Consider the following 25,747-nt stretch of genomic DNA (forward strand, 5'->3'; position numbering starts at 1 on the left):
GAGCATGTCTGGCACTCAGTGGCTGTCTGAACCAGACCCCCAGATCCAGTTCCACCAGCCCCTACTAGAGACTGTCACCTGCTCCTGACAGCTCCTCTCTGACTTGGACTTTGCTCCCTTTCACTCCTGTTAAATCCCCACGTCCACAGAGGCATTGTCTCCCGCTCTCCTCTGGGCAGAGACGAACAATGTCTGACTTTGCCATCTCTCCCTCCCATTCTCCTCCTCCCTCTATTGATTTATTTCGGTGGAATTTTTATGACTGCAGCACATCCTCCCTCTGCTGCCCTCGCTGCTGGTTCAGAGCTGACTTCCCCAGACCATGCCGTTAAAATAGACGCGGTGCTCTTAGCGCGCTCCCTTGGACAGCGTGTCCTGCCTGGGGGAGGCAGAGAGGGCAGCGCACGACTCCCCGCTTCATTTTCCTCACCTTCACTCCACTGTCAGCCAACTGGTGATGAGTGAGTGGTACTGAAAACATCCCTTGCATGGAAATGAGATCATGAGAAAAGAGCATTTGCCATCAGACAGTCGAGTCACTCTCTGGGCTGATCCTTCACCCTTGTTAGACACAGGGATGAGTGAAGGTGACGGGGATGAGGTCCTAACATAGCTCTAAATGGGGACAGGCGCAGCATGTTCAAAGTGATGGTGTTGCCTCCACGGTTCATTCAAAACAGACATGAGGAGACAAAGAGCTAGGATAGCAGCAGCCCACAAAACCAAGCGTACAAGCATGTCCGCTGCCTGAAAACAGGAGGCGGGGAGAGACCATTCCAGCATCTGAATGCTCTGGATCACACTGGGTACTGCTTGGAGATAGGGTATGTGGTGATGAAGGCATGGATCGGGTTGTAAAACAGTGAAACAGAGCCCACAGGTGGGCAAAGAAACATAATGGCAGCCCAAGAAAAGGACATTGATGGGAAGGGCTGACTTTATTCTGCTTGGGACCGCTTTCTTTTCCTTCCTGCTCTTGGGGACAAAATAACACAACATTTGACATATTCTCCCCCACCCCTGCAAACCCTGTTTGAGCCAGTATGAGCTTACGTCGCTCCTCCTCAGCAATATCTCTGGTGTAGGAGAAAGCAACTAAAAATGTAATGGTAAGTCCATGTTAGATGCCACTGTTAGTTTCATCTCCTAACTGGAGTCACTTGTGGGATCTCGCTTCTGGGCTGGCTGCTCAGGTCAGATGTCCTGCTGTGAAGTTCAGCATTCGGGTCTGGGATAACCAATGCTAACGTTTTCGGGAGAGTTGGAGGGTCAGCTATCCCAGGGGTTTAGTATTTGTTGTCAAGCCCAGATTTTCAGAAGGGATCAGCATTAAAGAGCTCCTCTTGCGCCATTCATAGCCAGCCCTTGCAAAAGGTGTAGTGCACAAGTCATTCGGCTCTTCTGAAAAATCTGAGCTGTTATTGTCACTGTCCTGTGGTTTGATCTAATTTCAGTGGCTATTATAAGCACAGCTATTCATGAGGAAGAACTTATTAGCTGAGCTGGCTCCCTTGCCTCTAGGTGGGAAATGTTGGCATTTACAAATGTATTTTCATTCAGAATTATCCGAGGCAAGATTTATACAAAAATGCTCTGGCCTTTGGGAGTGCTTCTACCCTTCCAATTCTCTCCCACATCCCACTGCGGGGGGGAGTGAGCGAGCGGCTGTGTGGGGCTTATTTGCTGGCTGGGGTTAAACCAGGAAAATTCCTGAAGACTTTAGCACCGGTTCCTATCAGGTGCTGTTTGCACTGATGCTGAGGAACCTTGCACAGCTGCGGCTCTGCGTTGAGCAGCTTCAGCACAGTGCTCAGACCCTTCTCCGAGCATTAATCAGATCCCCCTTAGCTGTAGGCATCTGACCAAGGTGATTAAAATAGGTGTCTGACCATGGGCTCCCTATAGTCACTGCGGTAGGCGCTTCTGGGGGGAGATCCCCATATGAAGCAGTCCAGGTTGTCTTCTGGAAATGCCTCACGCTCTTACTGACCTTAGAAGAGTCCAGGCTGATCAAGGCTTAATAGCTGAAGTTTGGCAGGATGAGTTCAGCCCCTAAAACTTATGGCAGAGCTGTTTCTTGAACTCCTGCGTCCCTGTAGTTTCTCTCTGCCACTGATTCATTCTCAAGTATCGGAAAGAGACTTCTCTATACCTCAATTTCCCCATGTGGAAAAAGGTTATTGTAAAATACGCCTCCAACATTACTGTACCATCTGCTATGCAGCACATGGAGGTTGTTAACTTCTCTGTAAAAGCACGGGCTTTTTTAGCGTTTTCACCAGAAGGAGCTAGCGAAATAAGAGGAATCGCTTTAAGAGTTAGGTCGCGCCATTTGGATCACCCATGGGGTAGCACACACATGTTGGCATGCATGCAACGTTACATCAAACTTCAGTCATAAAATAATAAATCAAACTACGCCTAAGGCAAACACTGAAGACTGCCTACCCTAAATACCATCACGTGAGTTTATCCCATGCTGAGGAGCGCCCTGCAGCGTCGCCGCTGCTAGCCGTGCGGGCTCGTGGCCAACTCAGCCTTTCAGCATGTCCCTGCTGGCCCTTGGTCACTGTCATCACCTGGCACTGCCACACATCACTGATCAGTCCTCGTTTTCCTCATGTGGGCAGACAGATGCCGGTGGAAACGCAATTCCAGAAAAAGGTAAAATCTGAAAACATTTAGTGGAAAAAAACCTGTCCTGTAAAAGAGCATTTGTGGGAAATAAGGGGATGTGAAGTTGACAGGAACATTTCATCTTGGAAGAAAAAAAAAAAAAAAACAAACAACAGCAAAAAGATTTCACTGCATTCTCAAACCCTTTCATTTTTAAAACGTAGTTTAAATTAAAAGCTATGGGATTTTCGCGTGAAAAGTCAAAGAAAATCCCCAAATTGTCAACACAAAAGAAAATAAACAGGTTCAGAAATCAGCCTGTCCCCAGCACAAGAGAGCTGGGAGCTGGACGCTGTTGTCACTGTGCGCTGCCCTAAGCCCGGCTCCTTGGGTCATCCCAGCCCCAGCTGCACTGCCCTGACCTTCACGGCCCTGGAGCACTTCCCTGCTCCCCGTCCTGACGCCCTGATACAGCAAGGACATCCAGCCTGGCCCCAGCTAACTCCTCCCTGCGCCTTGTCGCTCAGCTCCGTCTGTGTGTGCACACACGTGGGAAATCAGCCCGCATTTCCAGTCGGATTTGGCCCCAGAAACTTTACTCTAGACTAAGTTCCACCCCGGGTTCAGAGCAGATAAGAGTTAGGGCCACCCAATTTCAGACTAACAGCTTAAACTCACAGGGTTAGCCTGACACAACTTGAAATTTGCAGTTTGTATTTTCAGGTTACACACCAAATATACACAGCTGTGCACTGCCAGAAGATCCTTTTGCAAACGGCTCAAAGCAAGTTTGTGTGTGCAGTTCAGGTGACCCCTCTCAAGGGTGCAGTTAGTGGGATACAGAGGAATTGGTACCCCCTGTTCCTCCGTATCCATCTATGAGCTGCTTTCTCTGTGGTCTTTAAGAGCTCAGCTTTCTGACAAATGCCAAAGAGAGAAGCAAAGCCATGAGGTGAAGATGTCTTTGTAAATTAGGATAAAATTAAGGATTTAAAAGTGGTTTTTGCAACTTGACTTGTATTTAACAGCAACAAGAAAACCTCCAAATGGAGGAGAAAGAGACCTGGAATCAGGTTCCTCCATTTTCCTCTGCGGGAGAGAGAGCTTGGAAAAATCCTAAGTAACAGTGGGGCTGAGAGATTAATATCCTAGCCAGCCTCATTCAGCTTTTATTGTTCTGATATTTGTCTTTATTCATAGAGGCGCCTTCCCTCTGCACCTCCAAGCAAATCCCTCACTGCAGTACAATAAAGGAGGCTGCTTTCCCGGGAAGCGCGGACAGCATTTCAGGTGGGCTGACGTGAATCTGATGGGTCCATGCTGTCAGTCCCGGAGCTAAGCAAAGCAAGTATTACAGGCAAACTCGTTGGGGTGCTGCAGTCCAGGAGAATCTCAGGAGTTATTGGAGGAGACCCAGGAATGGGGTGTATTTCTTTCAAGGGCTGGTAGCAAGCCAGGAAGCCTCTCCTCCAGTCTCCCTCTTCTCCAAAACAGGGCTCACCCCAGGCATCTCCCCTTCAGACAGAACTGCGTTCAGCAACTCCACACCCCACAGCCCATCCCAGGTGAGCATTTTCCTCTCCACGACACCCCACACATCCTTCCCAGCCTGCAAACCCCTCTGACAAACCCTGGGCTGCTCCCAGCAGCCAGCTCCACGTCCCAGGGAACATGCTCAATAATAGCAAAAAGTCTGGACACGCTCTCCACACTCGGATAACTGAATAAAATAACCTTAGTTTAGAATAATCTTCAAATCTGATGCAGAACTTCTTGTCCCCACAGCTTGCGGGCAGGAACAGGCTTCTAGCATGACATGTGCAAGCACTCTCCAAAGGCAGCAACCAGAGAGGACGCGTATTAACAGCATATGCTAATGCCTGACACTGACCACTTCAGCGAGCGGTTGGGCAGCATCAGGCTTCGCTCAGTTCTCCGATTAGCATGGTGAGACACCTCGCTTGTCCCTGTCCTGGGTGAGTTTTGTCTCTCCAACACAAAGAGCAAAAGAATGAGAACTTTCATTTGTTTCCAAGGTCCTCCTCTCTCCAACTCAGACCCCAGAGAGCCTTCTGGACATGATGCTGGAGTGACTAGGGGAGCTAGCAAGGACAAAAGGAACACAGCTCTGATGATCTGTGTTTTCAAGGTGACACACTGAACTTCCCATCTGTTTCACTTCTGCAGCAACACCGGCAGCGCTGTCCTTGTCTGAATGTCTTTCGCCTCTGCCCAGGGAATCTCAGTTGAGACAGCTTTCTTTTTATAATACAAACTCGCTGTTAAAAACCATCACCATGTTCTGTGCTCGTGCCAGGAGCCTTCAAACAAGACATGCTGTACATGCTGCTCTGTCGATCGCAAACTCCCCGATCATGGCTTGCTCACCCTTGGAGTTTCTGCAGACGGGAACTGGACAGGGCTTTCGAAACCAAGTGCTGGCTTCTGAGATCGCTACCTGCCTGTTCCCACACAGCTCTGCTCATGCCTGCTCCCCTGCATGTGCAAGCAAGGACATCTAAAAGGCAGGCTTTTATACTTATGACAACCAGCCGCCTCAGACTGTTTCTTTCCCCCCAAACCCCCTTCTCCTGAGCTGTTCCCTTCTATCACCGTTTCCTGTCCCTCAGTGGTGTTATCTCCTCACATGCAGCCCCGAGACAGCTGCTGATTGTCATGGTGCCCGTTCTTCTTTTCATGGGAACGTAGCCTGGCACATGGAGTCTCTCACTGTGAGCCCCAGGGGCACGTGACCTAGACATGTGTATTTTAGCATCTGATTAACAGTCATTACCCAAAGGATCGAGGAAAGTCCTTGAGTCGAGACATGACATCAGCCAGACTCTGGTTTATAGAAGCACAGTCTGTCTGCACTGTCCCTGACGAGGTTATTACTGAAAAGGCAGAGGCGCGGGCACGGGGTGCTATATGCAGATGGGGCAGAATTAATTAAAGGGGAAGATACTGAACACTTCAATGAAGTACTATGCAAAACACTACAGGGAAGAAACTCCCTCCTTTTCGTTTGTTTTCTCACCAGTCTCAGGACAGGACGTGACCTGGGTGGAAAGTCATGTGTAAGCACCTTCTCATGCAAACAAGGATCCAGCCCCATTGCCACGATCTCTAGAAAATGCCTGGGCCGCTTGCAGAGCAAAGCCACGCTCGTCCAAAGTCTTGTTTGTCTATCAAACCTTACTGCTAAATGCTTAAATGCTCCCCATGATGTTGGGCTTGAAGAAACTTTGTGCTGGAAGAAGAAAGCAGGTGGGGAAAGAGAAGAGGTGTGGGCAGGAGCACATAGGATAACTGGAAGAGAATGCTTAGCACTTCGGGCAGGTGCTCTTGTTTATTTGTCCTTTAAGCTCATGGGAGGTTTGATGAGACAAAAAGAAATTTCCTTTGAAAGGGCTAGAAGACAAACCTTCTCACCGCATACAATTAACTCCCCAAGATTGCTCCTCCAGGACAGCTTGGCAAGATTCAGATGAGAAGCTGGAATTTCTTTAATTGCACTTCCCATTCCCATGCCACCCACTGCGATTAAAATGAAACACTGGGATGGGCAGTCTCATACTGCCCAGGACTGGGACAGCAGCTGTTGCAGCTCCCTTGCACCAGGAGGTAGGAGGTCCCACGAATCCCCCAAGGTGTCCTGTCCTAAAGACTCCTGGGGAGGGGTGTCTGGGATGGTCAGCTTGTCCCCATGGAGACATCTGGGTGTTGCCTGGGAACATGATCTGTTCCTCCAGCTCTGACATGTTCCTTGCCCCATCTCTCTGTCCTTACAGAACTCATGGCTGGATTCCCAGGAGGCTGCCGGCAGGCTCCTGCTCAGCTCAGGAGCTGGACGCTGCAGCCTCACTGCCTCCTCCCTAGGATGGAGAGGCAGGAGCCAGAGCAGTATCCTGTTGTGGCAGCAGGGAAATGGCCCTCAGGTGAAGCGAAGGAAGGCAGGAAAGTCCTCCAAACATTAAATGACATGAATGCCTTCAACTGTCAGAGGCACGTGGCTGTGTGGTTTTGAAGTATTAGAGCAAGCATCCTCCTAAGCTTAGGACTTGCCAGCTGGGCCTCTCTCCCTGCCTCCAGTCTGCCACCTCATACAGAACGGACTACCGCTGGCATCACCCTTGGCTTTGCCAAACCCCAGTAGAGCCTACTGCTGAGGCTGGCTCACCAGATGGACTAGGCGGTGTCAACACCGCCTCTGAGATTTAGGGTCTGATTCTCATTTACATCCAGTCCCTATTTGGGGGGAGTGAGGGTTTTGGAGAGATAGGGTAGTCCACAGTAGTCTGTAGACCTTTGTAAGGGTCTCAGCACTTTTCCCTGCATGCCCAGGGACTGAAAAGCCCAACTGTTGCCCAACTTCCTTTGCCGTTTTTTTCATCTTTCCAGGCTTTCTTGGGTTTTCCCTCTTTTCCCTTTGCTCCGTGCTCTAGTTTTCTTTCCTCCAACTCCTCCTCTTCTCCATGCCCCTCTCCACACTCTCTTTGGTCTGTAGCTCACCACTTCGCTTCCCTGCCTCAGCAAGACAGGCATTGCCACCCTGCACATACCCCTCCTCAAACAGAAACAGCTTCAATTCTAGCGGCACTATTGAAGCATCACATAATTTCCCACCCCCTTCCCACCTTCTCATGGGACGTGGCTTTGTCTAGTAAGGCCGTAGGCTCTCTAGGGCAGGGACTGCCTCTCTCTGTGGACTGAAAAGTGCCTAGTGATCTCAGCTGGATGCCGACTGTCACGCAGCAAGGAGAACAGACAAAATCCCTCCCACGGCAGTCTTAGTGATGAAGAAGTTGCTACAGAAGCTGTGCTTCGAGGTCAAGACAGGAAGGAAAGGGTGGCAGAGAGAGGGAGCTGTAGGAGCTCTGTGTGGATCAGAGCCAGAAACATCCTTTCAGTGCAGGAATTGCATGGCACGGCACAGCAGCATGCAAAACCAGAGGGAATAAGAATGGGCAAACAATGTCAGGCAGTGTCCCTCTGTCCCAACAGCCTCCTACAGCGGCCAGTCACAGGAGCTTAGGGACAGAGTATAAGGAGCAGGAAAATCACTTCAGCCGCCTTATAAATACACCCTCCTCTGTGAGAGCCACTCGCTTCCAACAAGCGCTGAGCTCTGTCAAACCAGCATCACGGGCAGCATGCTGACAGCGTGGAGAAGCCAGCAGAGCTCAGAGCTGGCGCTGAAGAAGCGATGCTCACCACCAGCCATGGGAGCTGCGCTGTGCATGGGAGAGGAATCTTAGAGAGAAGCTCACCTCCCAAGCCCTGGTGCTGCTCTGTCCTCCTCCCACCAAAACGGGTCTGAGAAAGCACAGTGCACCCACGTGCCTGGGATGCCATCCATTGAACGGCAATGTCTGTGCTGGCCAGGAGGAAAACCACTGTTTGCTTCTACAAATCCCTTTCTAATCCTCATCCTCAAGGAAAGAAGCACATTCAAAAAATCTGAGAAAGTTCTGCTTTCACCAAAGGGGAGGGGTTTGTGCCCTCTGCAGAAATCCTCACTCCTGACGCTGTTCTCTCCTGGCCCCAGATGAAGCAGGAGGTGAGGACACTGTACTCTGCTCCACTGACTCTTTCAAGGAAACCCGTTTCATGTCGTCTCTCATGCTCCCTTGCTGTGCTTGCCAGCTTTCTCTTCCTGCCCTGCCAGTTCCTTGATTTAGCTCCTTCTCTCTGCTTCGTTTTGTCTTTTTTCCTTTCGCAGTTCTTCTTTTCCAGCCACCACAAAAATCACAGCCCACCCCTAGTGAGATTTCAGGGGAGCACCAGGCTGAGGAAAGCAGCTGGGAGAAATGAATCAGGTTACAGAGAAAGAACTATTTCTCCCGTTGGGTATTCAAAGGGCAAAGCAAGCTGGACTGCAGTTACAGAAGGGACACCAGGCCAGCTGATTCTCCTTTCCAGGCATACACCCACACTTCAGGCCAAGTGTGGCGGTCATTTGGAAACCGGGACACCAGCCACCGGGCAAGCAGGACCTGCAGAGCTCTGCTGCTCTGGGCTGTTTACTTCCCTGGCAGCTGGCAGCTGCAAAACTCTCCCCAGAAACTGGGGGCTGGTATTGCCAGTGCTTTTTTCCAGCTCCCAACTGTTTTGTAGAGACTCAGCCTACTGCAGATGCCTCCTTCAAAACTCAACCACTCTGCCTTCCCCAGCCCCCCCAGATGACTTTAGGACATCTTTGGGGAGTAGTGAAAAAGAGGAAGGCTCAGGTTTTCTACGCAGAGGTATAAGGAATGCAAACTAAGGCTGCAAGCTCTGGACAGGTCTGTCAGTCCACCACTGCCAGATGATGAAAGGAAATGGTTGTCTTGAATATTATGGTTGTCTTTGCCTTCAGCTTTTCTTTTCAAGGAGCAAATGAAAAGAAGATCGGCCAGTTATCATCTTAACTTCACCCTCCTACCTCCCTGTGCCTGTAGGAACAACCAACCTAACTCCCACAAATTTTTCCCACTTCTCTGCCTCACTGCGCCGCTTCCCCTCCTTGTTCTCATTCCATTCCTAAGGTGGCTTTGGGTGTCTGCGGAGGAGAAAGACAGATCGAGGGACACAGGTCTGGTGTGGGAGATGTAACAGGTAGACTGGCAAAGCTGGAGGGAAAGAGAAGCTGATCAGGGGGGATGTGCCAGAAACAAGGCTTACAACATTTGCAGAGTCCCTGCTCTGTCCTTCCCTGTTCCCCAGCCACGTGGAGACAAGGTGTTCCCCCACCCACACTCCTCAATGTTTTGGTTCACACTTCCCCTGTGTATCTGCCTGCAGGTGAGCCATTATCACCGCCTGAAATTCTCCTGCTGAGGAATGCCGATCAGATGGTTAGAGCCATTCCCAGCTAACTGCAGGTCAGAGAACCACAGAAATCCTCACAGCAGAGCCCTCTGGACATGAAGATGGACAAACAAGGCTTATACTAGGGTCCTCAGCTACCATCAGCTCCATGCTACCAGCATACACCAAGCCCAAGACCCCTGACCAGATTTATTCCCCCACGCACAGTGTCCCATGCAGCCAGCACGATTCCTGTGGGGCTTTCAGGAGCTCTTGCGTTGGGAATCGGTGGGGCCGGTCTCCACAGCGCTGGCGTGAAACGGCTGCAGCATCAGCAGACCCGCAGTGGGGAAGGATGGGCTGCCGCCGACCAGCGTGAGGCATGGTGACCGACCTACCTGCCCTCCCACTTGCTGACCCTTAGACGTATCTCCTACCAGCACAAAAGACACCAAGCTGGAGACCCAGAGATCCGGAGGAGGTGCCAGGGGTTGCAGGGAGGAGAAACAAAGCGCGTCCACATCCGAGCCAGCCCCGCTGCCACGGGGAGGCTCAGGCTGTCAGTGTCGCCGCTCCGCTGCAGCTCGCTTGCAATTTGTATCATGGACAATTAAACCCTTCCTGCGCACGGAGATGGGATGTAATAGTCTGAATGTTCAGCTTTTAACGTCGAGGCATGAAGAGGTCCTTGAAACATATTGCCTCTGGTCACCCACAACCACTGAATTCTGAGAAATGGTCTCCATTTCATAACACATTTATAGCAGGCAGATTTCACATCAGCCTTTTAGGGGAGAGGGTAGGAACTGCTTCATCTGGGGATGCAGGAAATAAATAGAGCCGATTTCTACTGAAAAAATGAAGTTTTGTTGAAAATAAATTAAAAGTGTCAAAATCTAAAATGAATTCCCTCAACCTCATCATTTCATTCAGAAACTTTTTTTCTTCCGTAGGCTAACAAAATACTTTGCTTTACCCTTATCGATTTGATTCACTTCATTTTGACTTTTATTTTCAAATATTCATTTTCATGCTTTACTTATAGGACAGAATTCATCACCGTATGAAAAGCAAATCAACGCAATCTGATGATACTAAACATAAATATTTTGATTGTCCCTAAACCCATTTTCCCCCAGAAACGCTTCAGAATTTTGGCTGTTTGTCCCAAGGGGGAGGGGACAACGAGATGTCCTCCCCTAGACCAGAAACCCTGGCCTCTGACCAGCTCTTTGGCTTGGCTCTCACGCACCTGAAATATCCAGACCTCTCCTATGGAGAGATCCAAAGCCTTCAGTTCAGATAAATCAACTCTGCCTTAAAAATAATTCAGCCCGTCAAGTGACAACTATCGGTACAGCTCAGAGCCTATATCTTTCAAATTTGACACAAGAGTGCTTTCCCTTTGACTTGGAAGAATCAATTTAATGAGGTTCAGAGCACGGATCAGTACCGGAATCAAACACATGTTTCCTGGCCTGTCCACGCACACACGCCTCCGCATGAAGAACCGGGGCCGTTGGGGAACGACAGAGCAACTCCATTAGCAAACGCGCTTGTGATGGAGATGGCTGCACCCGCGCTTTTCTTCGCAAGATGCAGCTCTAAGCCGGCATCTCCCAGGCGCATCCCCACCAGCGTGTGACGGGCAAGGTGGCATTGCCACCGCCCAGCGCCTGCAGCCACGTCCACGCCTCTGCATCACAGCAAAGCCCTGGCAGAGGGCAAAGCCCCTCCTACACCAAGAGAGAGCTGCTACCTGCCAGGGTTGCCAGGGCAGGGGACATCCCTCCAGCCTGGTCCAGCTGCTAGTAAGGAGAGTCTCCTGGTCACTGGAAAACTGTCATCATTGTCTTTTAACAAGCAGAAACCCAGTTGGTGGCAGAGACCTCTGGAAAAGGAGACCAGGAGCAGCTGTGGGGGTCATGAGCTGCATTAGAAAAGTTTTCACAGAATCACAGAATGGTTCTGGGTTGGAAGGGACCTTAAAGATCATCCAGTTCCAACCCCCTGCCCTGGGCAGGGACACCTCCCACTGGACCAGGCTGCCCGAAGCCCCATCCAGCCTGGCCTTGAACACCTCCAGGGATGGGGCAGCCACAAACTCCCTGGGCAACCTGTTCCAGTGCCTCACCACCCTTACCGTAAAGAATTTCTTCCTGAGATCTAATCTAAATCTCCCCTCTTTCAGTTTGAGGCCGTTACCCCGTACCCTATCATTACACTCCCTGATAAAGAGTCCCTCCCCATCCTTCCTGGAGGTTTTCTGTGAGTAAGGGGGAGGAATTACAAGTTACAATGCTCTTGGGTCAGGCACGATGAGCACAGCAGCCACTCAGGCAGCACCTACAATAAGCATCCTTCCCAGGCTGCCTGCAAGGGTTCAGGGCAAAAAACCCCTTCGCATTCAGCCCAGCTGAAGAAATGCGAGTTTTCTCCGAAGGCTGGCACGAGCCGAATACAGGATTGAGCCATTCCTGCCAGCAGAAGGCCAGAAATCGTGTTTGTGAAGGAATGTACAAGAGCTGCTTATTTAATTATGAATGTTGATTTATCTCGCGCTGCCCGAGGGCCAGAGGCCGCCCGAGCTGTGGGCTGTGGGGAGGCACCTGCGAGCCAGGACTGATGCTGCAGTTTAAGAAACCTGACCGAGTCCAGCCACGTTCCCCATTTAGCGTCGGACTGGGGAGCACAGATGTTAATTAACTTTAGGGCTTTGCTCTCCAGAAACGCCTCTGAAGAAAAGCACTTTTCCCCCCAGGAGGCCGCTGTCCAGATTTTCATACGTTACTTAGCTCCAAATTTCAGAGGCAAACCCCTGCTTTTTGTCCGTTTTCCCTGATAACAGACTCCTTGTGTTTTCTGCACAATAAACAGCCTATAAATAAAATACCGACATGGATGTCACACAGAAAATATCTAGAGGGGATTAGTGTACGTTCTGGATAATAAAGAAGGAGCTGGTTTAATTATTCATAGTGAGTAAATCAGCCCTTTTCCAGTTTGGGAGCAGACCCTGGAACCTGCGGAAGCTCTAGGGATACGTTCGGAATGGGAGTACCTCATTTATTTCGCTAGACCTTCTCTTGCGGTTCACGATTTGTCCCGCAAGTCACGCCTGATGGGTGCTATTCCTCAGCGGCCTCATGATTATTTTTTTTTCTTAAGGCAATGACAAAGGATGGCTGCAGGACGGCCACTGCCCTTCGCTGGGTACCCGACCTCACCGAGCCTCGCACACTCGAGCGGCTCCGTGCAGAACAGTCACTCTCCTGGTACTCCGGCACACAGGAACGGGCTCAGGTGACCGTTCCCAAACATCAAGGAATCAAGAGATATGAGCACTTGCCAAGCAAATGAGTATTTGGGAAGACGTTATAAATGCACCACCAGCTCCGGCGGCGCCCGGCCATCACTCACGTGGGGAAACTAATGTCCAGAAAAGGCACTGGGGCCCTTAGCGAGCAATACCCATTTCCTGACATTTTAAATTTCTACGATATGCACCTTTGTCAGGGACCCAAACCCAACCTAGCTCATTAACACGGGAACGTGTCCCGTGCGACTTCACTAGATGTATGCCGATGCCTGACTCGCTGCACACCGGGCAGGCCAAGAAGAGCACGCAGTCCTTGGCAGAGCATCACGGCATGCTTCAGGCACTGCAATCCACCCTAGAAGTGGGTGCATCTGGGCTATTGCCTCCCAGACAGATGATTTGTGAAGGATTTTTAAGTCCTTTCAGTTGAGAAGCGCTGTGTGACTGCTGGAGTCTATTATTATTAGGGAAGAAGGGGGGAGGTAACAAATTTCCTTTACCTATAGGCTTATCTTGTGCTCCAGAGCAATACATTCAAGCATCTTAAAAAAAATTGTGCCATTTTCATTTCATTTCCTCCCTACTTATTCCAAAGCAGCCAAAGCTAAGTATAATCAAGACTTAAGTGTTCCTCAGAGCCAGACAATTATTACTGGTCTCGGTTTCCCCATCTATTAAGAAGAAACGAAGATATTAACCCAAGCTTTGCAGCGGGACGCCAGGGCTGTAACCCAAGGCTTCCCACCGTGGCTCCCACACTAACTGCCTTCCAACCGAGCACAGCTGCCGTTCCTTGGGATGCGGCCCCGCTTCCGTGCGGAGATGCCTCCAACCACCTAAGGGCTTTCTGCAAGGGGGGCTTAGCCCCGTACGGCTTTCGTAGAGCCTAGCTCCTCTCTTGGGGAATCTTTGCCCCTGCTGCTGGGATAGCTCAGCCGGTCAGAAGCAGCTGCCAGCTTGCCGCACGCTCTGATAACGTGGCACCGATGGGGATTTTGCTCAAAGAGCCGGGATCCAGCAGCTCGGCCACCCACAGCTCTGAGCGGGGAGGGAAGAAGCAACCCTTGGAAGAGGGTTGTGTGGACAACCACCGCCTCCCTGCCCCGCTAAGCCATCCCTGCATGGAAAGCACCCAGGAGCTAAGGTCCCCAAGGTCCCCAAGCTGGCTTTGTCACAGCAACCCCCTTCCTCACCACTGCCCCTTGTCAGCTTTAACTTCGAAAGCCAAACCGCCCTCCCCGGCTCCTCAGGATTTACATGAAAGCAGTCAGCGGGGAGTTCTCTTCATTCATGCTGGGCTTATACTTCTAAATTATAAAGTGTGTCAAATGAGGATTTAATTTATATTTAACAAGACAACGTTTGTAAATTAATTATTCATCAGCTGATAACGAAAAAAACATTTCCCCCTTCCCTCCCTCCCCCTTTTTCACAGTGTTTTCACAGATGCACCATACATGCAAATCTATTAAATCTATTCTGCAGTACTCCAGACGTGGGAAAACATGTTCTTTATCCTCAGTTTCGTTAGTGTGTTGCATAGTAACTAACGCAGCTAGGCACGGCAGCGTGAATTTAATAGTCCGCAGCATCTCTTTCCTAAAGGGGGAAGGGGGGGAATATTCAATACGTGTATTTAGACTTATCACCTTCTTCGGGTTCCAGTCCCCCACTCCCAGGCAGAGCTAAGAAAATAATTTGCTGTAATAACGGAGGCAGGAGCTTAACCCCGCTCCTGGAAATCACAGGCACTTCAGAGGCAGCACAATCTGGCCCCTGGTGAATGACAGAGGCCAATTTTGCTCTTTCCGTATTTATTATCATTAAGTAATGAGATTGAGGTAGTTCACAATCCCAGCGGAAGAGCTGTCATCAAGAATTTGGCTCCAGAATTTGGCACACAAGGGCACCTCCTCGCACACACCAAAGAGAGGAGCCTCGAGTATCTAAACTGGCCTTGGCTGCACCGCCTCTGACCCCAGACACCTGAAGCAGGTAACCAAGGCAGGTCCCTGGATGAGTGGCATGTCTTTGTCCAGGAGGATACCAGAGTGTTTGGGCTATGTTCTCGATGTTCAACTCCTCGAGCCTCCCACTTGGTTTTGCGCAAGAAAGGAAGAAAAGGATGTTCAGCTCTGACCTCTGGGAGGAATTGGAGAAGCTCTGGACAGGACCTGCTCCATCCCCAAGCTCAGAACAGAATCGCTTTTTCCATTCCCACCCATGCTGGCTCTCATGGACACTTCACGGACATCCTCAGGACTGAAAGACACTCAGCCCCAATAGTTGGCAACCGCTTTACTTCTACAGCATCATTTCCTGAGAGTGAAGCAGCCCTAAAGGAAGGTGATCCAGAACACTAGGTGCCCTTGACACCAGTTAAAGCTATAATCTATAGCAATAAAGCCATTACAAAACAAAACCAGGAGCAAATCCCTCCAGCAAACAACCAGTCAGCGAAAAAAATGAACCCAAGAAGTCTCCTCCATCGGTCCCTGCTGCCGCAGACCTCCCTGGCGCTTCTTCCTGCAAACACGCTCAGAGAGCCAAGGTGGGTCTTTGCACCAGGCTCAGCTTAGTGATACGCCAAGGACACCTAAACACCGTCTGTGTTAATGGGAATCTAATTGGGCATCCAGATCCATGACACAGCTTGGAAAGCTGTGGCGCTGTGGGTGATAACTCATTTGGCTTGAGGTGCTGCTGGCCGGCACCCAGCGGCAGCGGGCAGCTCTGGAAGGGCTCGTGGCCGAGCGCATCCTTTCCCTGATGGTGTAAACGCAGTTTCCCACCACCCTGAGAAGCACCAAGTGCCCCAATTCCACCCAAAACCAACAGGTTCATGGGGATGGGGAAGAACCCCCAGTCCATGCAGGGACTGGACCTGACGGTCCCGCTTTTCTGCGCCCTTTTCCCTCTCAGCCCATCCTCTTTCAAGCAAGCCCCATCCCACTTCCTATCATTTAACCATCTCCTAGCTTTATTTCTGGTTACTGACACATTTTGGCTGGCAGAGCACAGAGGGTCCTTTCTCCAGGGAGGAGAGAATGTAAAATTTGCTACCTAAATGGGAAACAAGACTGCCATTCCCGTCTACAAAAGAGACCAGGAAATCACTTTACATTTCTTCCCCCTCCAAACCTGCCTGCCTTCTGCTGGCTCCTGAATGTTAATGTTATTTATGACAAGTGATTGATGAGGGGGATGCAGAATTCACACCCAGCGCAGGGCATTTTCAAATCACCTATTCATTTTTAAGGACCGGAATCAGTTTTGTATCCTGACATGATTTATCATTTGGAGGTTGAGCAGCGGCTACGCAGGGCCGGCTTCCAAGCCCTGACAGAGCATCACCAAGCTGAAGGCAGCGGTGAGTAGTTAACCCTTTGAGGGGCGAGCAGAAGATCCCAGGACACCAATATTCAAAGTAAATTGCTTAAGTTGGAGCCTTCTATCCCACCAGCCCGTCAGGCTATCCTATAGCCTTCAGCTTCAGATGCACAGACCATGCTGGTCCAAGCTAATAGCCACAGTAATGCTGCTGTATTTCTTAAAAGCAGAACTAATTTTTTTATCTTCTACATAGCCTGGCTATGTGAAAGAGAAATATTTACGTAAGATGCTGTCATCGCAATGCACCTAAAAGAGATCAATGGGACATTTCCCCTCCAGTGGACCTTCCAGCCTACACGAGCTGCTGTATCTGCGGCAGAGAGCAACCTCACCACAGGCTCAGGAGAGATCCAGCTCCGAGTCAAATTCTGGTTTCCTTCCCTCGGAAATGCGCATTTCCTCAGGTCGCGTATGGTACAAGGGAAAGATCAGGCACGTGGGATGGGCCAGACAGCTGGGAGAAGGCAGAGCTTCTCAGGTTGGGAGAAGCTACGTAAAAAGGGAGAAAGTGGGAATGACACGTCCCCAGCAAAGACAGTCTGTGTCATACATTTGATGCCAACCTGCCAGTGGCTGGCACGACCCACAGAATGACTTCATTCATTGCATCAGCATGGAAAAGCAAACAAACACAAAACAAGGGGGTGAAGCAGCCAAGTCCAGAGGTGACACTGTGGCAGCTTTGTCACGGCCCTTTTCTCTTGCTTCAGGAGACCCTACAGCAGGATGCAGCCTCTCTCATGAGCAGGGGGAGGTACTCAGAGTACAGACGGCACAAAGCTGCTGTATGAGGCTACGAGACCTGGGTCTAGCTGTCCTCAGTACCTTTAATATCAGCCCAGCATCTCAGGGGGAAAGGTTTTAAAGCTCAAGGGCATCGCAGATTCAAGCTTAGGAAGTTACCTAAGGGGACAGGGAAGGAGAAATGTCCATAGAGAGTCTACTTGTGGAGTCATATTGGGGTGTTTTCAGATCACTGCTGACTGTTGGGACCCAGCAGAGACCCCTGTACTTGTAGCATCTGGACACTTCAGAGAGACAGTGCAGCCAGTTGTGACTGACACCACAACATCCCTCAACTGTCACTATGCCGAGAGGTTTCCTCCCCTGCCCGAGCAGCTCCTCGCCGTGCCATTCCGGTGATACCTTCCTCAGGTGGGAAGGCCGCAGGTGGGTAGATTAGCCCCACGGCAGGAGCTTCGCCAGCACAGCCCTGCAGATGTAGGCAGCTCCAAGCGCCAGTCTTGCCTTCATGCTCCTGGCTCACGTTCAGTGTGCTGGGACCCCCGGGGATCCTGTGCAGTCACGGAGCCCCACTTCACAAAGCGTAAAAGCTTCTGCTGACTCTTAGAAAGGGCTAAACACACGGGCTGAGCTGCTCTAGGAAGGGTCAGGACTCTCTTCAGCCGCACTCTGCCGTATCATTCTCTGGTTTCTAGTAAGGGTTGAGTTCACACAACAGTTTTTCCCCACGGTGGGGATGGCTGTTGTCACTGCCTTGCATCCCGTTTTCACAGAAATACTGGAGATGCTAAATATGCCCGAAGCTCCTAAACCTGCAGCCATATATGGTTGGTATTAGCCCAGTGGATCTAAAATATTGAAAGACTGGGATAGCTGTGCGTATGTTCTCACATACCCATCACCATGGCATAAGCTGTGTTTCTTAGGAAACCGGACTCGCAGCAGTGCCTGGTATCTCCGTTTAGGAGAAGAGAGGAACTCTGGATGCAAGACTGGATTTTGTAAGCCACTCTCTGCCACTACCACCTGCATGGTTATGCCGTGCTCCTGCGCCCAGGGAGGAGAGCAGAGCTTCCAACCGGAGTGGAAAGGGGTAACGTAAACAGATGAGATGGAAAGAGAAGGAATGAGGATGCGCACTGTGGTTTTCTTGGTGTACCCTTGGGCAGCGCAAAGCGGATGGGACAGCCACCTATAACATGACTCTTATGCTCTACCTCCAGGCACAGCAGTGGCCGGGGAGGTGAGTACACCCAGCCCCTGCACCTTTCCCCGTGCACTCCTGCTCTTACGTCACTCTGGCTTCACATCCACACTCCCACAAGGGATGGAGGAGCCTGCGGTATCTGCTGGTAGTCAGGGATGACATCCACATGGCTTGGGCTGCGGTTCTCCTCCTGGAGACTGGGCCCACAGAAACAATGAAAGGAAATTTTTGCCTTGAGGCTGTCCCTGCTGGGCCTCCTGATGGTGCCCTCATCGTGCAAGCGAGCACCCAGCCAGGTGCCCATCTGGTGGCTCATGAGCAGGCACTGCTCGGAGGCACACGCTCAGCGGTGGCCAGTCAGAAGGGCTGCTTCAAAATGCTTTTTGGAGTGGAAGTGGTACTACAACTACAGTGCCATTCCTCCATCCCCAGAGGGGTTTGTTTGGTGGAAATTTTCTATATGGGAAACTAAAAATAACATGCCCATCCCAAGAACTTTCTTTTTTCGGTTTAAGGGGGCTGGTTTTGTTTCTGCTCCGTTTTGCATTGAGGGAGACAAGAAAAGCCAAATTGTCCTGGCTGTACCTCTCCTTTGTCCCCATTGCCCAGTGGGCCAAAGAAGCCTTTCAAAACTGACAGCAGTCAGGTTTGTTTCTTGATAGAAAAGAGGAAAAAATTACTTCACAGGGAAAATAATAATGGAAGTTTCCTGGGAAAAATAAATAATCAACAGTTGCTCTCCAGCGTGTGGCCTGGAAGCTCTTCAGACCAAAGAGCATCTCTGTTGAGTGTTTCTGCAGCTCCCAGAACAAGCGTCGGGGTCCTGAGCCAGGAGCAGAAACCGTCACAGTCGTGGTGGCATCAGTCTAAGGCGCTACATAATGAAGAAGAACCATCGCACGCGAGGCACCCTGCCCGCCCCTCCCCAGCACCACAGGCCAGGCCCGGGCACCCAAGTTTCACACCATCAGACCATTGCCATGGAAACCATCTCCAGGTACCTATCGCAGTCCTCCTGGGAAACGCGCAGCTCCCCCTCCAGCCACTGGCTCAACCAGGGTGGTGCAACTTGCCCCAGGCACGCCGGTGCCCACACGCTTCCCAGGCAGGAGATAGCAAAACCAGCAGGCAGAGGTGTCTGTCCACGCGTTGCCAGTGGAGACCAAAGAACATCATCATCCTTCTCCCTGAGCTCGTGAGCATGATAGGGTTGCTGAGCTCACCAGAGGCATTTGAGGACCTTCCTCCTAACCAGGGATGGCTGTCAAGCCTTTCTAGCTCCAGCTATAAGCAGGTCGGAGCACCTCTTCCCAAGGCAAGGGAAACAAATCCACCTCTTCTCATGACAAAGCCACCTTCACACCATGTCTAGCCAGCATGACACAACCTGCCAGCAGCGCTGGGCCAGCTACATCCCACACCCTCAGCTCTGGTGATCCCGGGACCCAGCAGCAATGACACCACTCACCATTTGGATGACAGACACCGGCCCGATGCTGTTCACGTAGATATCCACATCGATAAACGTGGGCTTGACTGTAAAAAAAAAAAAAAACCAGATAGAGATGAGCTGGGGCTAGGATCATTTGTGAAGGGATGAGGACTAGGGGAACATCTGGGATCAGCGTGGCTTCATCTCACCCAAAATCCCAACTACAGCAGCCACAAAAGCATGGAAAAGACAAGACACAGCCTGGCCAGGTCACCACCAGTGGCCACAGAGAACTTCAGGGGACACTTACTGCCAATGTCAGGCCTCAGCTTGTTGTCATAGTTCTTCAGCAGTGAGTTGAGGATCTGGGTAGCATCAGTCTCCTGTGCCTTGGGGGTGAGGACCCAGGTTTTATTGATGCTGAGGTAATCGTAATCGTATTCCTCTGTGCTCTCGCACCTGGAGCGGAGAGACAAAAGGAGAGAGACGTGGCTGTGGCAGCTCTCTGGTGCTCTGTGGGAGTAGGGGCGCAGCTGGGTTTCAGAGATACTAAAGGAGGAGGATGCGGCACTGCTATAAGTTGGAACGTAAGGAGCTCAGGGATCTCCTCTCAGCCACGCTGTTGAGAAGACACAACTCGCCTGGCACCTTTGCTCACTTCAGGGTCCCCAGACACACAGACCGCTGCCAGTGGTCAGGACTAGCAGGTGTGTGGCGCACCACATCCTCCCCAGCTCCCTTTGGAGACACGCTGCTCATCCCCAAGCATGGGAACCCGTCCCTGCCTGCCCCACGCTCCTGCCCATCCCTCCTCTGCTGCCAGTAGCTCCGGCTCCTGGAGCTGCCCGTTAACCCCAAATGCTGCTCAGCTGTTCTCCCTGCCGCTTGCACCTGAAGCGGGCTTCCTCTGAGGAAGAAGACAGTGACCAAACAGCATGTTTGAGGAGCAAGGCGTTTCCAATAAGGGCATTTCAGAGAAAAGAGGTCCTAAAACTACCAAGCAGGCAGCATGCACGTCTGGCTTGCCAGGAACCCAGCCATCTGCCCTGCACAGATCCTCAGAAATTAAAGCCTTATGCAAACTCCTCTGCCCTCAGGCCAAGACCTGCCACAACCCGTTCCCTGTACTCACCAAGCCTTCCTCCCCAGCCTTTGGCCTGAGCTCCCATTTAAAGATACTCCATCTTCCTCATCATCCAGTTCCAAGACACACAAGGAAAGCTTGCATCCTCCTTTGGACACAGAAGCAACAGCTTCTCCCGCTGCCTTTCAAATCCACCCTCTCCAAACCTTTTGCACCCCTTCCTTTTCCTAAAGGAGTTTTCCTAAACCCTGTAATTAAATTAGGTCCACATGGTCACCCGGGAAATTCTAACCACCTGCCGCTACGCTGGGCAGCTCATTCACAAGATTGTCCCCGGAATGACACAGCCATATGCGGGTGAGGATGCCGAGCAATCCCACACCCGGCGCGCCCCCCTCGACGTCTGCCATGTCAGCGTGTCACCTGCTCCAGCGCCAGAAAGGGTCTCGCAGCGGGAGCTGCCACTGTGTTGACACTTCCCAGCTGGAGCCTCGCAGCTCCGAGGTGCAATCAGGCACCGCCGAAACACATCTCCCTCCCGCGCCGGGGGAGGCAGAGCCTGGCAAAGGGACCTGAAGCGGGGAGGCGGGGGGAAGAAAAAAAAGCATGCAATCGACATGTTGCAGTCAGTTTATCAGATGCTCCTCTTTGAAAACCCCAGATAAAACTTGCTTTCACAATCGCTTTAAAACTCTTTGCATCTCCCCAGCTTTCAAGCAGCGGGATGTGTCCCCCGACAAGGGCTGGGCTGCGTGCAGCTGGCTGCCTGCCGCTGCACATTAGGTATTGGTACATCAGCTCCTTGTTTCCCCGTCTGATTGCGCTGCACTTTCTAACGATGCTTAAGGAGTCTTAAACAACACTGTCAGGATGCGCTTCCCCATCCCGGCAGCGGCAGCGAGGGCTCGCCTGGCCGTCGCGCCTTCGAGATGCAGCCGAGCAGCCAGCTCTGTGACATCCAGTGGCTGCGGGACAAACAGGGGAACGCCGCTGTGCCCACCCAAAAGCTGGCCAGAGATGAAATCCGGCGCTGGAAACACAGAGGGACACGTGTCTCTGCCCACAGCCCAGCTCCGGGCAGGGGAAATCAATCCTAACGGCTTTCCCGTGCTGCCAGTGTTTTGGGCGACGCAGGCTGCCTCCAGCAGAGTGGGAACAGCTACACCGAAACCTCATCTTGGTGTTCCCATCACCCTGCGTGAAGTCAGTCCAAGACAGGTCACCTGCTGGCACTGAACTCTGTGTGTCCCACTGCCCTGCCGAAATCCAATTCCTGCAAAGCCGTAAGGACCGAAACATCCCTCCAGGGTGGAACAAAACCAGGCTGGTTACTCTGACCTCTGCCTTCTGGCTTCCCCGCCTTTGGTGTGGCTGATGAACACCCCAAGGCTCGGGGGTAGCATTTCCAGGGAGTCACATCCCTATTACAGATGCAGTCACGCTACCAAAAATATGCTTTTTGCTAATGCAGCTAATCCTGGGCTACTAAACCACACTAAGCCATCTTAGCATAAGCAAGCCAGCTTTTGCTGGAGAAAATATGCTTTTGCTGGGTGTCTGTGCACACACAGACACACACCAGCTCTTGCTGGTCAGGAGTGTGTCCCTACGCAAGCCTCTGCCTCCTCCCCACTCTCCCCTCCCAGTGGCCCTACTTCAAATAAAGAAGGGAAGAGTCCAAAAGCTATTGCAGAGGAGAGGAATTAAGGTGCCGTGTGCGTGTTCCCCCACAGCTGCTAATGGAAATGTCACGCTGCAAACCCGCAGCGATCCCCAACGCGCTGCGAACACTTGCTGGCCCGGCGGCTCCGTCTCCTCGTGCAAAGTGACTGGCTTGGTGACAGGGGACAGCCAGTTCTCATATGTCTCCGTGCAGCCAGGAGGAAAGGCAGAGCCACGTTTCCTCACCTCCGCTTGTCAAAAATGTCACAACATCCACCTCACAGCACTCCTGCGCTCAGCCACGGGGCTGGGACACAGCCGCAAGTGTGGGCAGGGGGGACGATGGCAGGGCAGAGCTGGGGAGGGACACCGCAAGGAAACCTCTGGTCTCGCAGACACGGTCGGGGCCCTGGCAGCTCCTGCTGGTGCCCAGAGCAGGAGACCTGCACGGCAGGGAGGTGTCCTTTCCGATGAGCTCACGTATATGGATGGGGTTGGACAACCCTCCTTGGGCAACCCTTGGCATTCCAGCAGGGCAGCGCTCTGCCTTGCCTTCCTAATTCCGCTTTACTCAAGCAGACACCTGTTTTGCTGAGGTTTCCAAGCACACTCATGGTCAAAGTAAAAGCCACCTGAAGAGCTAGTGGCTGGCTCCCTCCCCCAGTGCCCAAGCTGTCTGACAAGGCTTCCCTCGGCAGGAGGGGAAGAGCAACATGGGCCATGAGCCCTCAAGATACTTCTGCTCCTTGCCTGGTAGGACAACCGATGCTGCTTGACCAGGATGCACACCCACTACTAATTGCAGCCTGGTGCGTTAATGAAGTCTGAGACCAGTAAAATTTTGTGCTGAGACCTGCACCCCCTGGGCAGGTGACACACACCCTCTCAGCCATCCCCGGCGCTGAGGCAGGAACATCCCGGAGCAGATGCAGATACCGGGGCAGGTCCAGCCCCTTGGCAAACGCAGCTCAAAGCCTCCCCTGCTCCCAAGGAACAGACAGCAACAAAACGCAAGGACAACATTTCCCTGGGTGGAAAAGCACTGTGGTCAATCCTAATTACCACATGCTAATGTGTCCTTCTAGCCACCCATCCCAATGCCTTCAATGGTTGTAGGCACAGGGACGGTCAGGCAAATGACTCTAAATTAGAAGTAGGCAGAAGATTTAAGGACAGGGGGCTCACTAAACTGTACCCTTAGCCGTGACACATGCCTCTGTACCTCTCTTTTCACACCGCTCTCCATGAAGCCCCAATGGTCAATTCTGCACAGTTTCAACCATCTGCCAAGCCCAGCTTTCCGGTGGTGTGATGCTGTGCAGGGATCCTGCCTTCGGGACTCAGAGTCGGGTGCCTTGGTCCCAACCACAGCAGCGTCCTGGGAAACGCTGGTGACCCAGGCTCTGCGGTGGGGGTGCTGAGTCACCCGGCACAAAGCATCCAGCCCGCTCCAGCGCCAGGAGACAGGGGACAGGCAGGTCTTGCAGCTTCTGCCGGGAGAAGAGCTCACACACACGCGGCACCTGACCCGGGCTCCTTACCCCAGCACCCACCACCAAGTGTAGGGCAGGTGAGGTTCACCCCCCGCTGCAAGGTGCAGCCAGGAAAAATGCAGTGAATGCAGAGCATGACCCTGATGTAACTTGCTTGTTTTCTCCTTCTTCTCCCACAGGCTTCCTCTCCGGCTCCATCACCCCCCCCAGCAACACGCACAGACACTGCTCCTGGCAAAGCGGGGCTCAGGGAAGAGGACAAAATAAGGGGCTGGGCAGGAGGGAAACCGGGCCAGCTACGGGGTAAATCCTGCTGCTCAAGGGCATGTGAATACACGACTTAACTGCTCCTCCGTGTGATCTTGCAGCTTACGACTCACCCTCTCAAAATGCAGTGCTCGTGGCAGCGCGCTGCAGGGACGGTAGGGCACAGGAACTGGGACCACCACGGACACCCCCCCCCTTAGCCCTCAAATGCTGGCGAGAGACTGGGTGTCAGAGCATGAGTCGTGGGGCATCTCTCGCTGCCTTGACCCCGGGGAAGGCCAGCCCCGGAGGACCACGGCAGGGACGGACTTTCTGCCCGTACCCGCGGTCGGGAAGCCTTGGCAGAGCAGACCATTAGTAGCAGGATTCATGCTCCCTGTCCCCGACTGCATTTGTAATGGGATTTGATCGGCTTTAAGGCAGCTTATTCTGCCAATTAGCTTCAGCCAGTAAAATCCCTCTTCCCCCAAACCCTGGGGGCAACAATCTGCTGACAACATGTTCTTTCCCCGATCTAGCCATTAAACTCACCGGCAGGGCTAGGAATTGTAAAAAAAAAAAAAAAAAAAAAAAAAAAAAAAAAGGGGAAAAAGAAACTTGAAAACCCCTTGTACGCGGGGCCTTTCATCGCTGTTTACAGAAAAGCGCTATGAACCACTGGCCCTGGGAGAGAACCGTGATGTGCCAGCCCCATGCTCCGCTCGCCTCCTCGCCCGGTGGCATCGGGCTGGCATCGGGCTCCCAACCGGCACCCAGAGCTGGGACCTGGGGCTAACCTGTAGAGCAAAGGCAGTAGCCTGCACTGCCCTCCTCCTGCAAGCCTTTCGGTGGGTGCCAGGGGATGGAGCGTAGGGAAGGGGACACAAGCTCCTTTCCACCCGGCCCGACTCTCCATGGAAATGCCCCGGTGATGGATGGTGGCCCCAGGAGGTGCCGAGATCCCTCTGGTCCTGCTCTGGACACCCCCAGAAAGGGCTCAGTCCCCTGCAGGATTCAGCCAGCGAGGTGATGGCGGGGTAGAAAACGGGGTGTCCTCTTGATTCCCGGCATGCGAAGGTGGGGGGGGGACGGACCTGGGGTGCAAAGGACATGCTGGCACTAGGTGCTGCCGCGACCAGACCTGATCCTGCCTCGGGGCCGGCTGGAAGAAACCGCTGGGGGCACAGAGGTGCCCAAACCCGGAGGGGGGTGGGGGTGGCCGTGGGGGGAGATGCTGCGACTCCAGCCCTCTCCCCTCCCATTGCCCTGACGGGTAAACTGAGGCGGGGAGGGGGCATCCCGGTCGGCGCGGGGCGGGGGGGGGGGGGGCTCACCTGGCGCGCAGGACCGGCCCGAGGGCCAGGCAGAGCAGCAGCACCGTCCCGGGCATCTCGGCGAGGCGAGGACCGGCCCCGGGGCGGCGGCGGCGGCAGCGGTGGTTCGCCCGCCCCGGCGGGGCTCAGCGCGGGGCCGGGGCGGGGGCGACGGCGGGGCCCCCCCGCCGCCCGCTGCGCCGCGCACCAGCCCCGCCGCCGCCCGCCCGGCTCCGCGCCCCGCGCCCCGCTCCGCGCCGGCGGGGAGGAAGGGGAAAGTTGGGCATCTCTTCTCCGACTGGGCGGCGGGGAGGGGCTCGGCGCAGGGTCCTACCTCCCCGCGCAGGGGCTGGCTCCCCCCGCAACCCCCCCCCCCACACACACACACACCCCGGGGGCTGAGCGCCGGCGGCGGGAGCGCGGGGCGGGGGGCGCGCACGGCAGAGCCC

At 52.8% G+C, this 25,747-nt stretch overlaps 1 protein-coding gene across 1 annotated transcript in view; it reads right to left on the minus strand.

Annotated features, from left to right (window-relative positions):
- Positions 1 to 25,528, minus strand: part of LOC134520711 (gamma-aminobutyric acid receptor subunit gamma-4) — a 41,482-nt gene extending 15,954 nt beyond the window's left edge. The window contains exons 1-3 of the mRNA XM_063346447.1: positions 25,320 to 25,528; positions 19,811 to 19,959; positions 19,537 to 19,604 (exon numbers count right to left, since the gene is read on the minus strand). Coding sequence (XP_063202517.1) covers positions 19,537 to 19,604; positions 19,811 to 19,959; positions 25,320 to 25,375 — 273 coding nt within the window. The 5' untranslated portion in view covers positions 25,376 to 25,528. The remainder of the gene's footprint in view (positions 1 to 19,536; positions 19,605 to 19,810; positions 19,960 to 25,319) is intronic.
- Positions 25,529 to 25,747: the final 219 nt, after the last annotated feature.

Source organism: Chroicocephalus ridibundus, chromosome 9 (genome assembly GCF_963924245.1).
Source record: "Chroicocephalus ridibundus chromosome 9, bChrRid1.1, whole genome shotgun sequence".
Taxonomy (NCBI): Eukaryota; Metazoa; Chordata; class Aves; order Charadriiformes; family Laridae; genus Chroicocephalus; species Chroicocephalus ridibundus.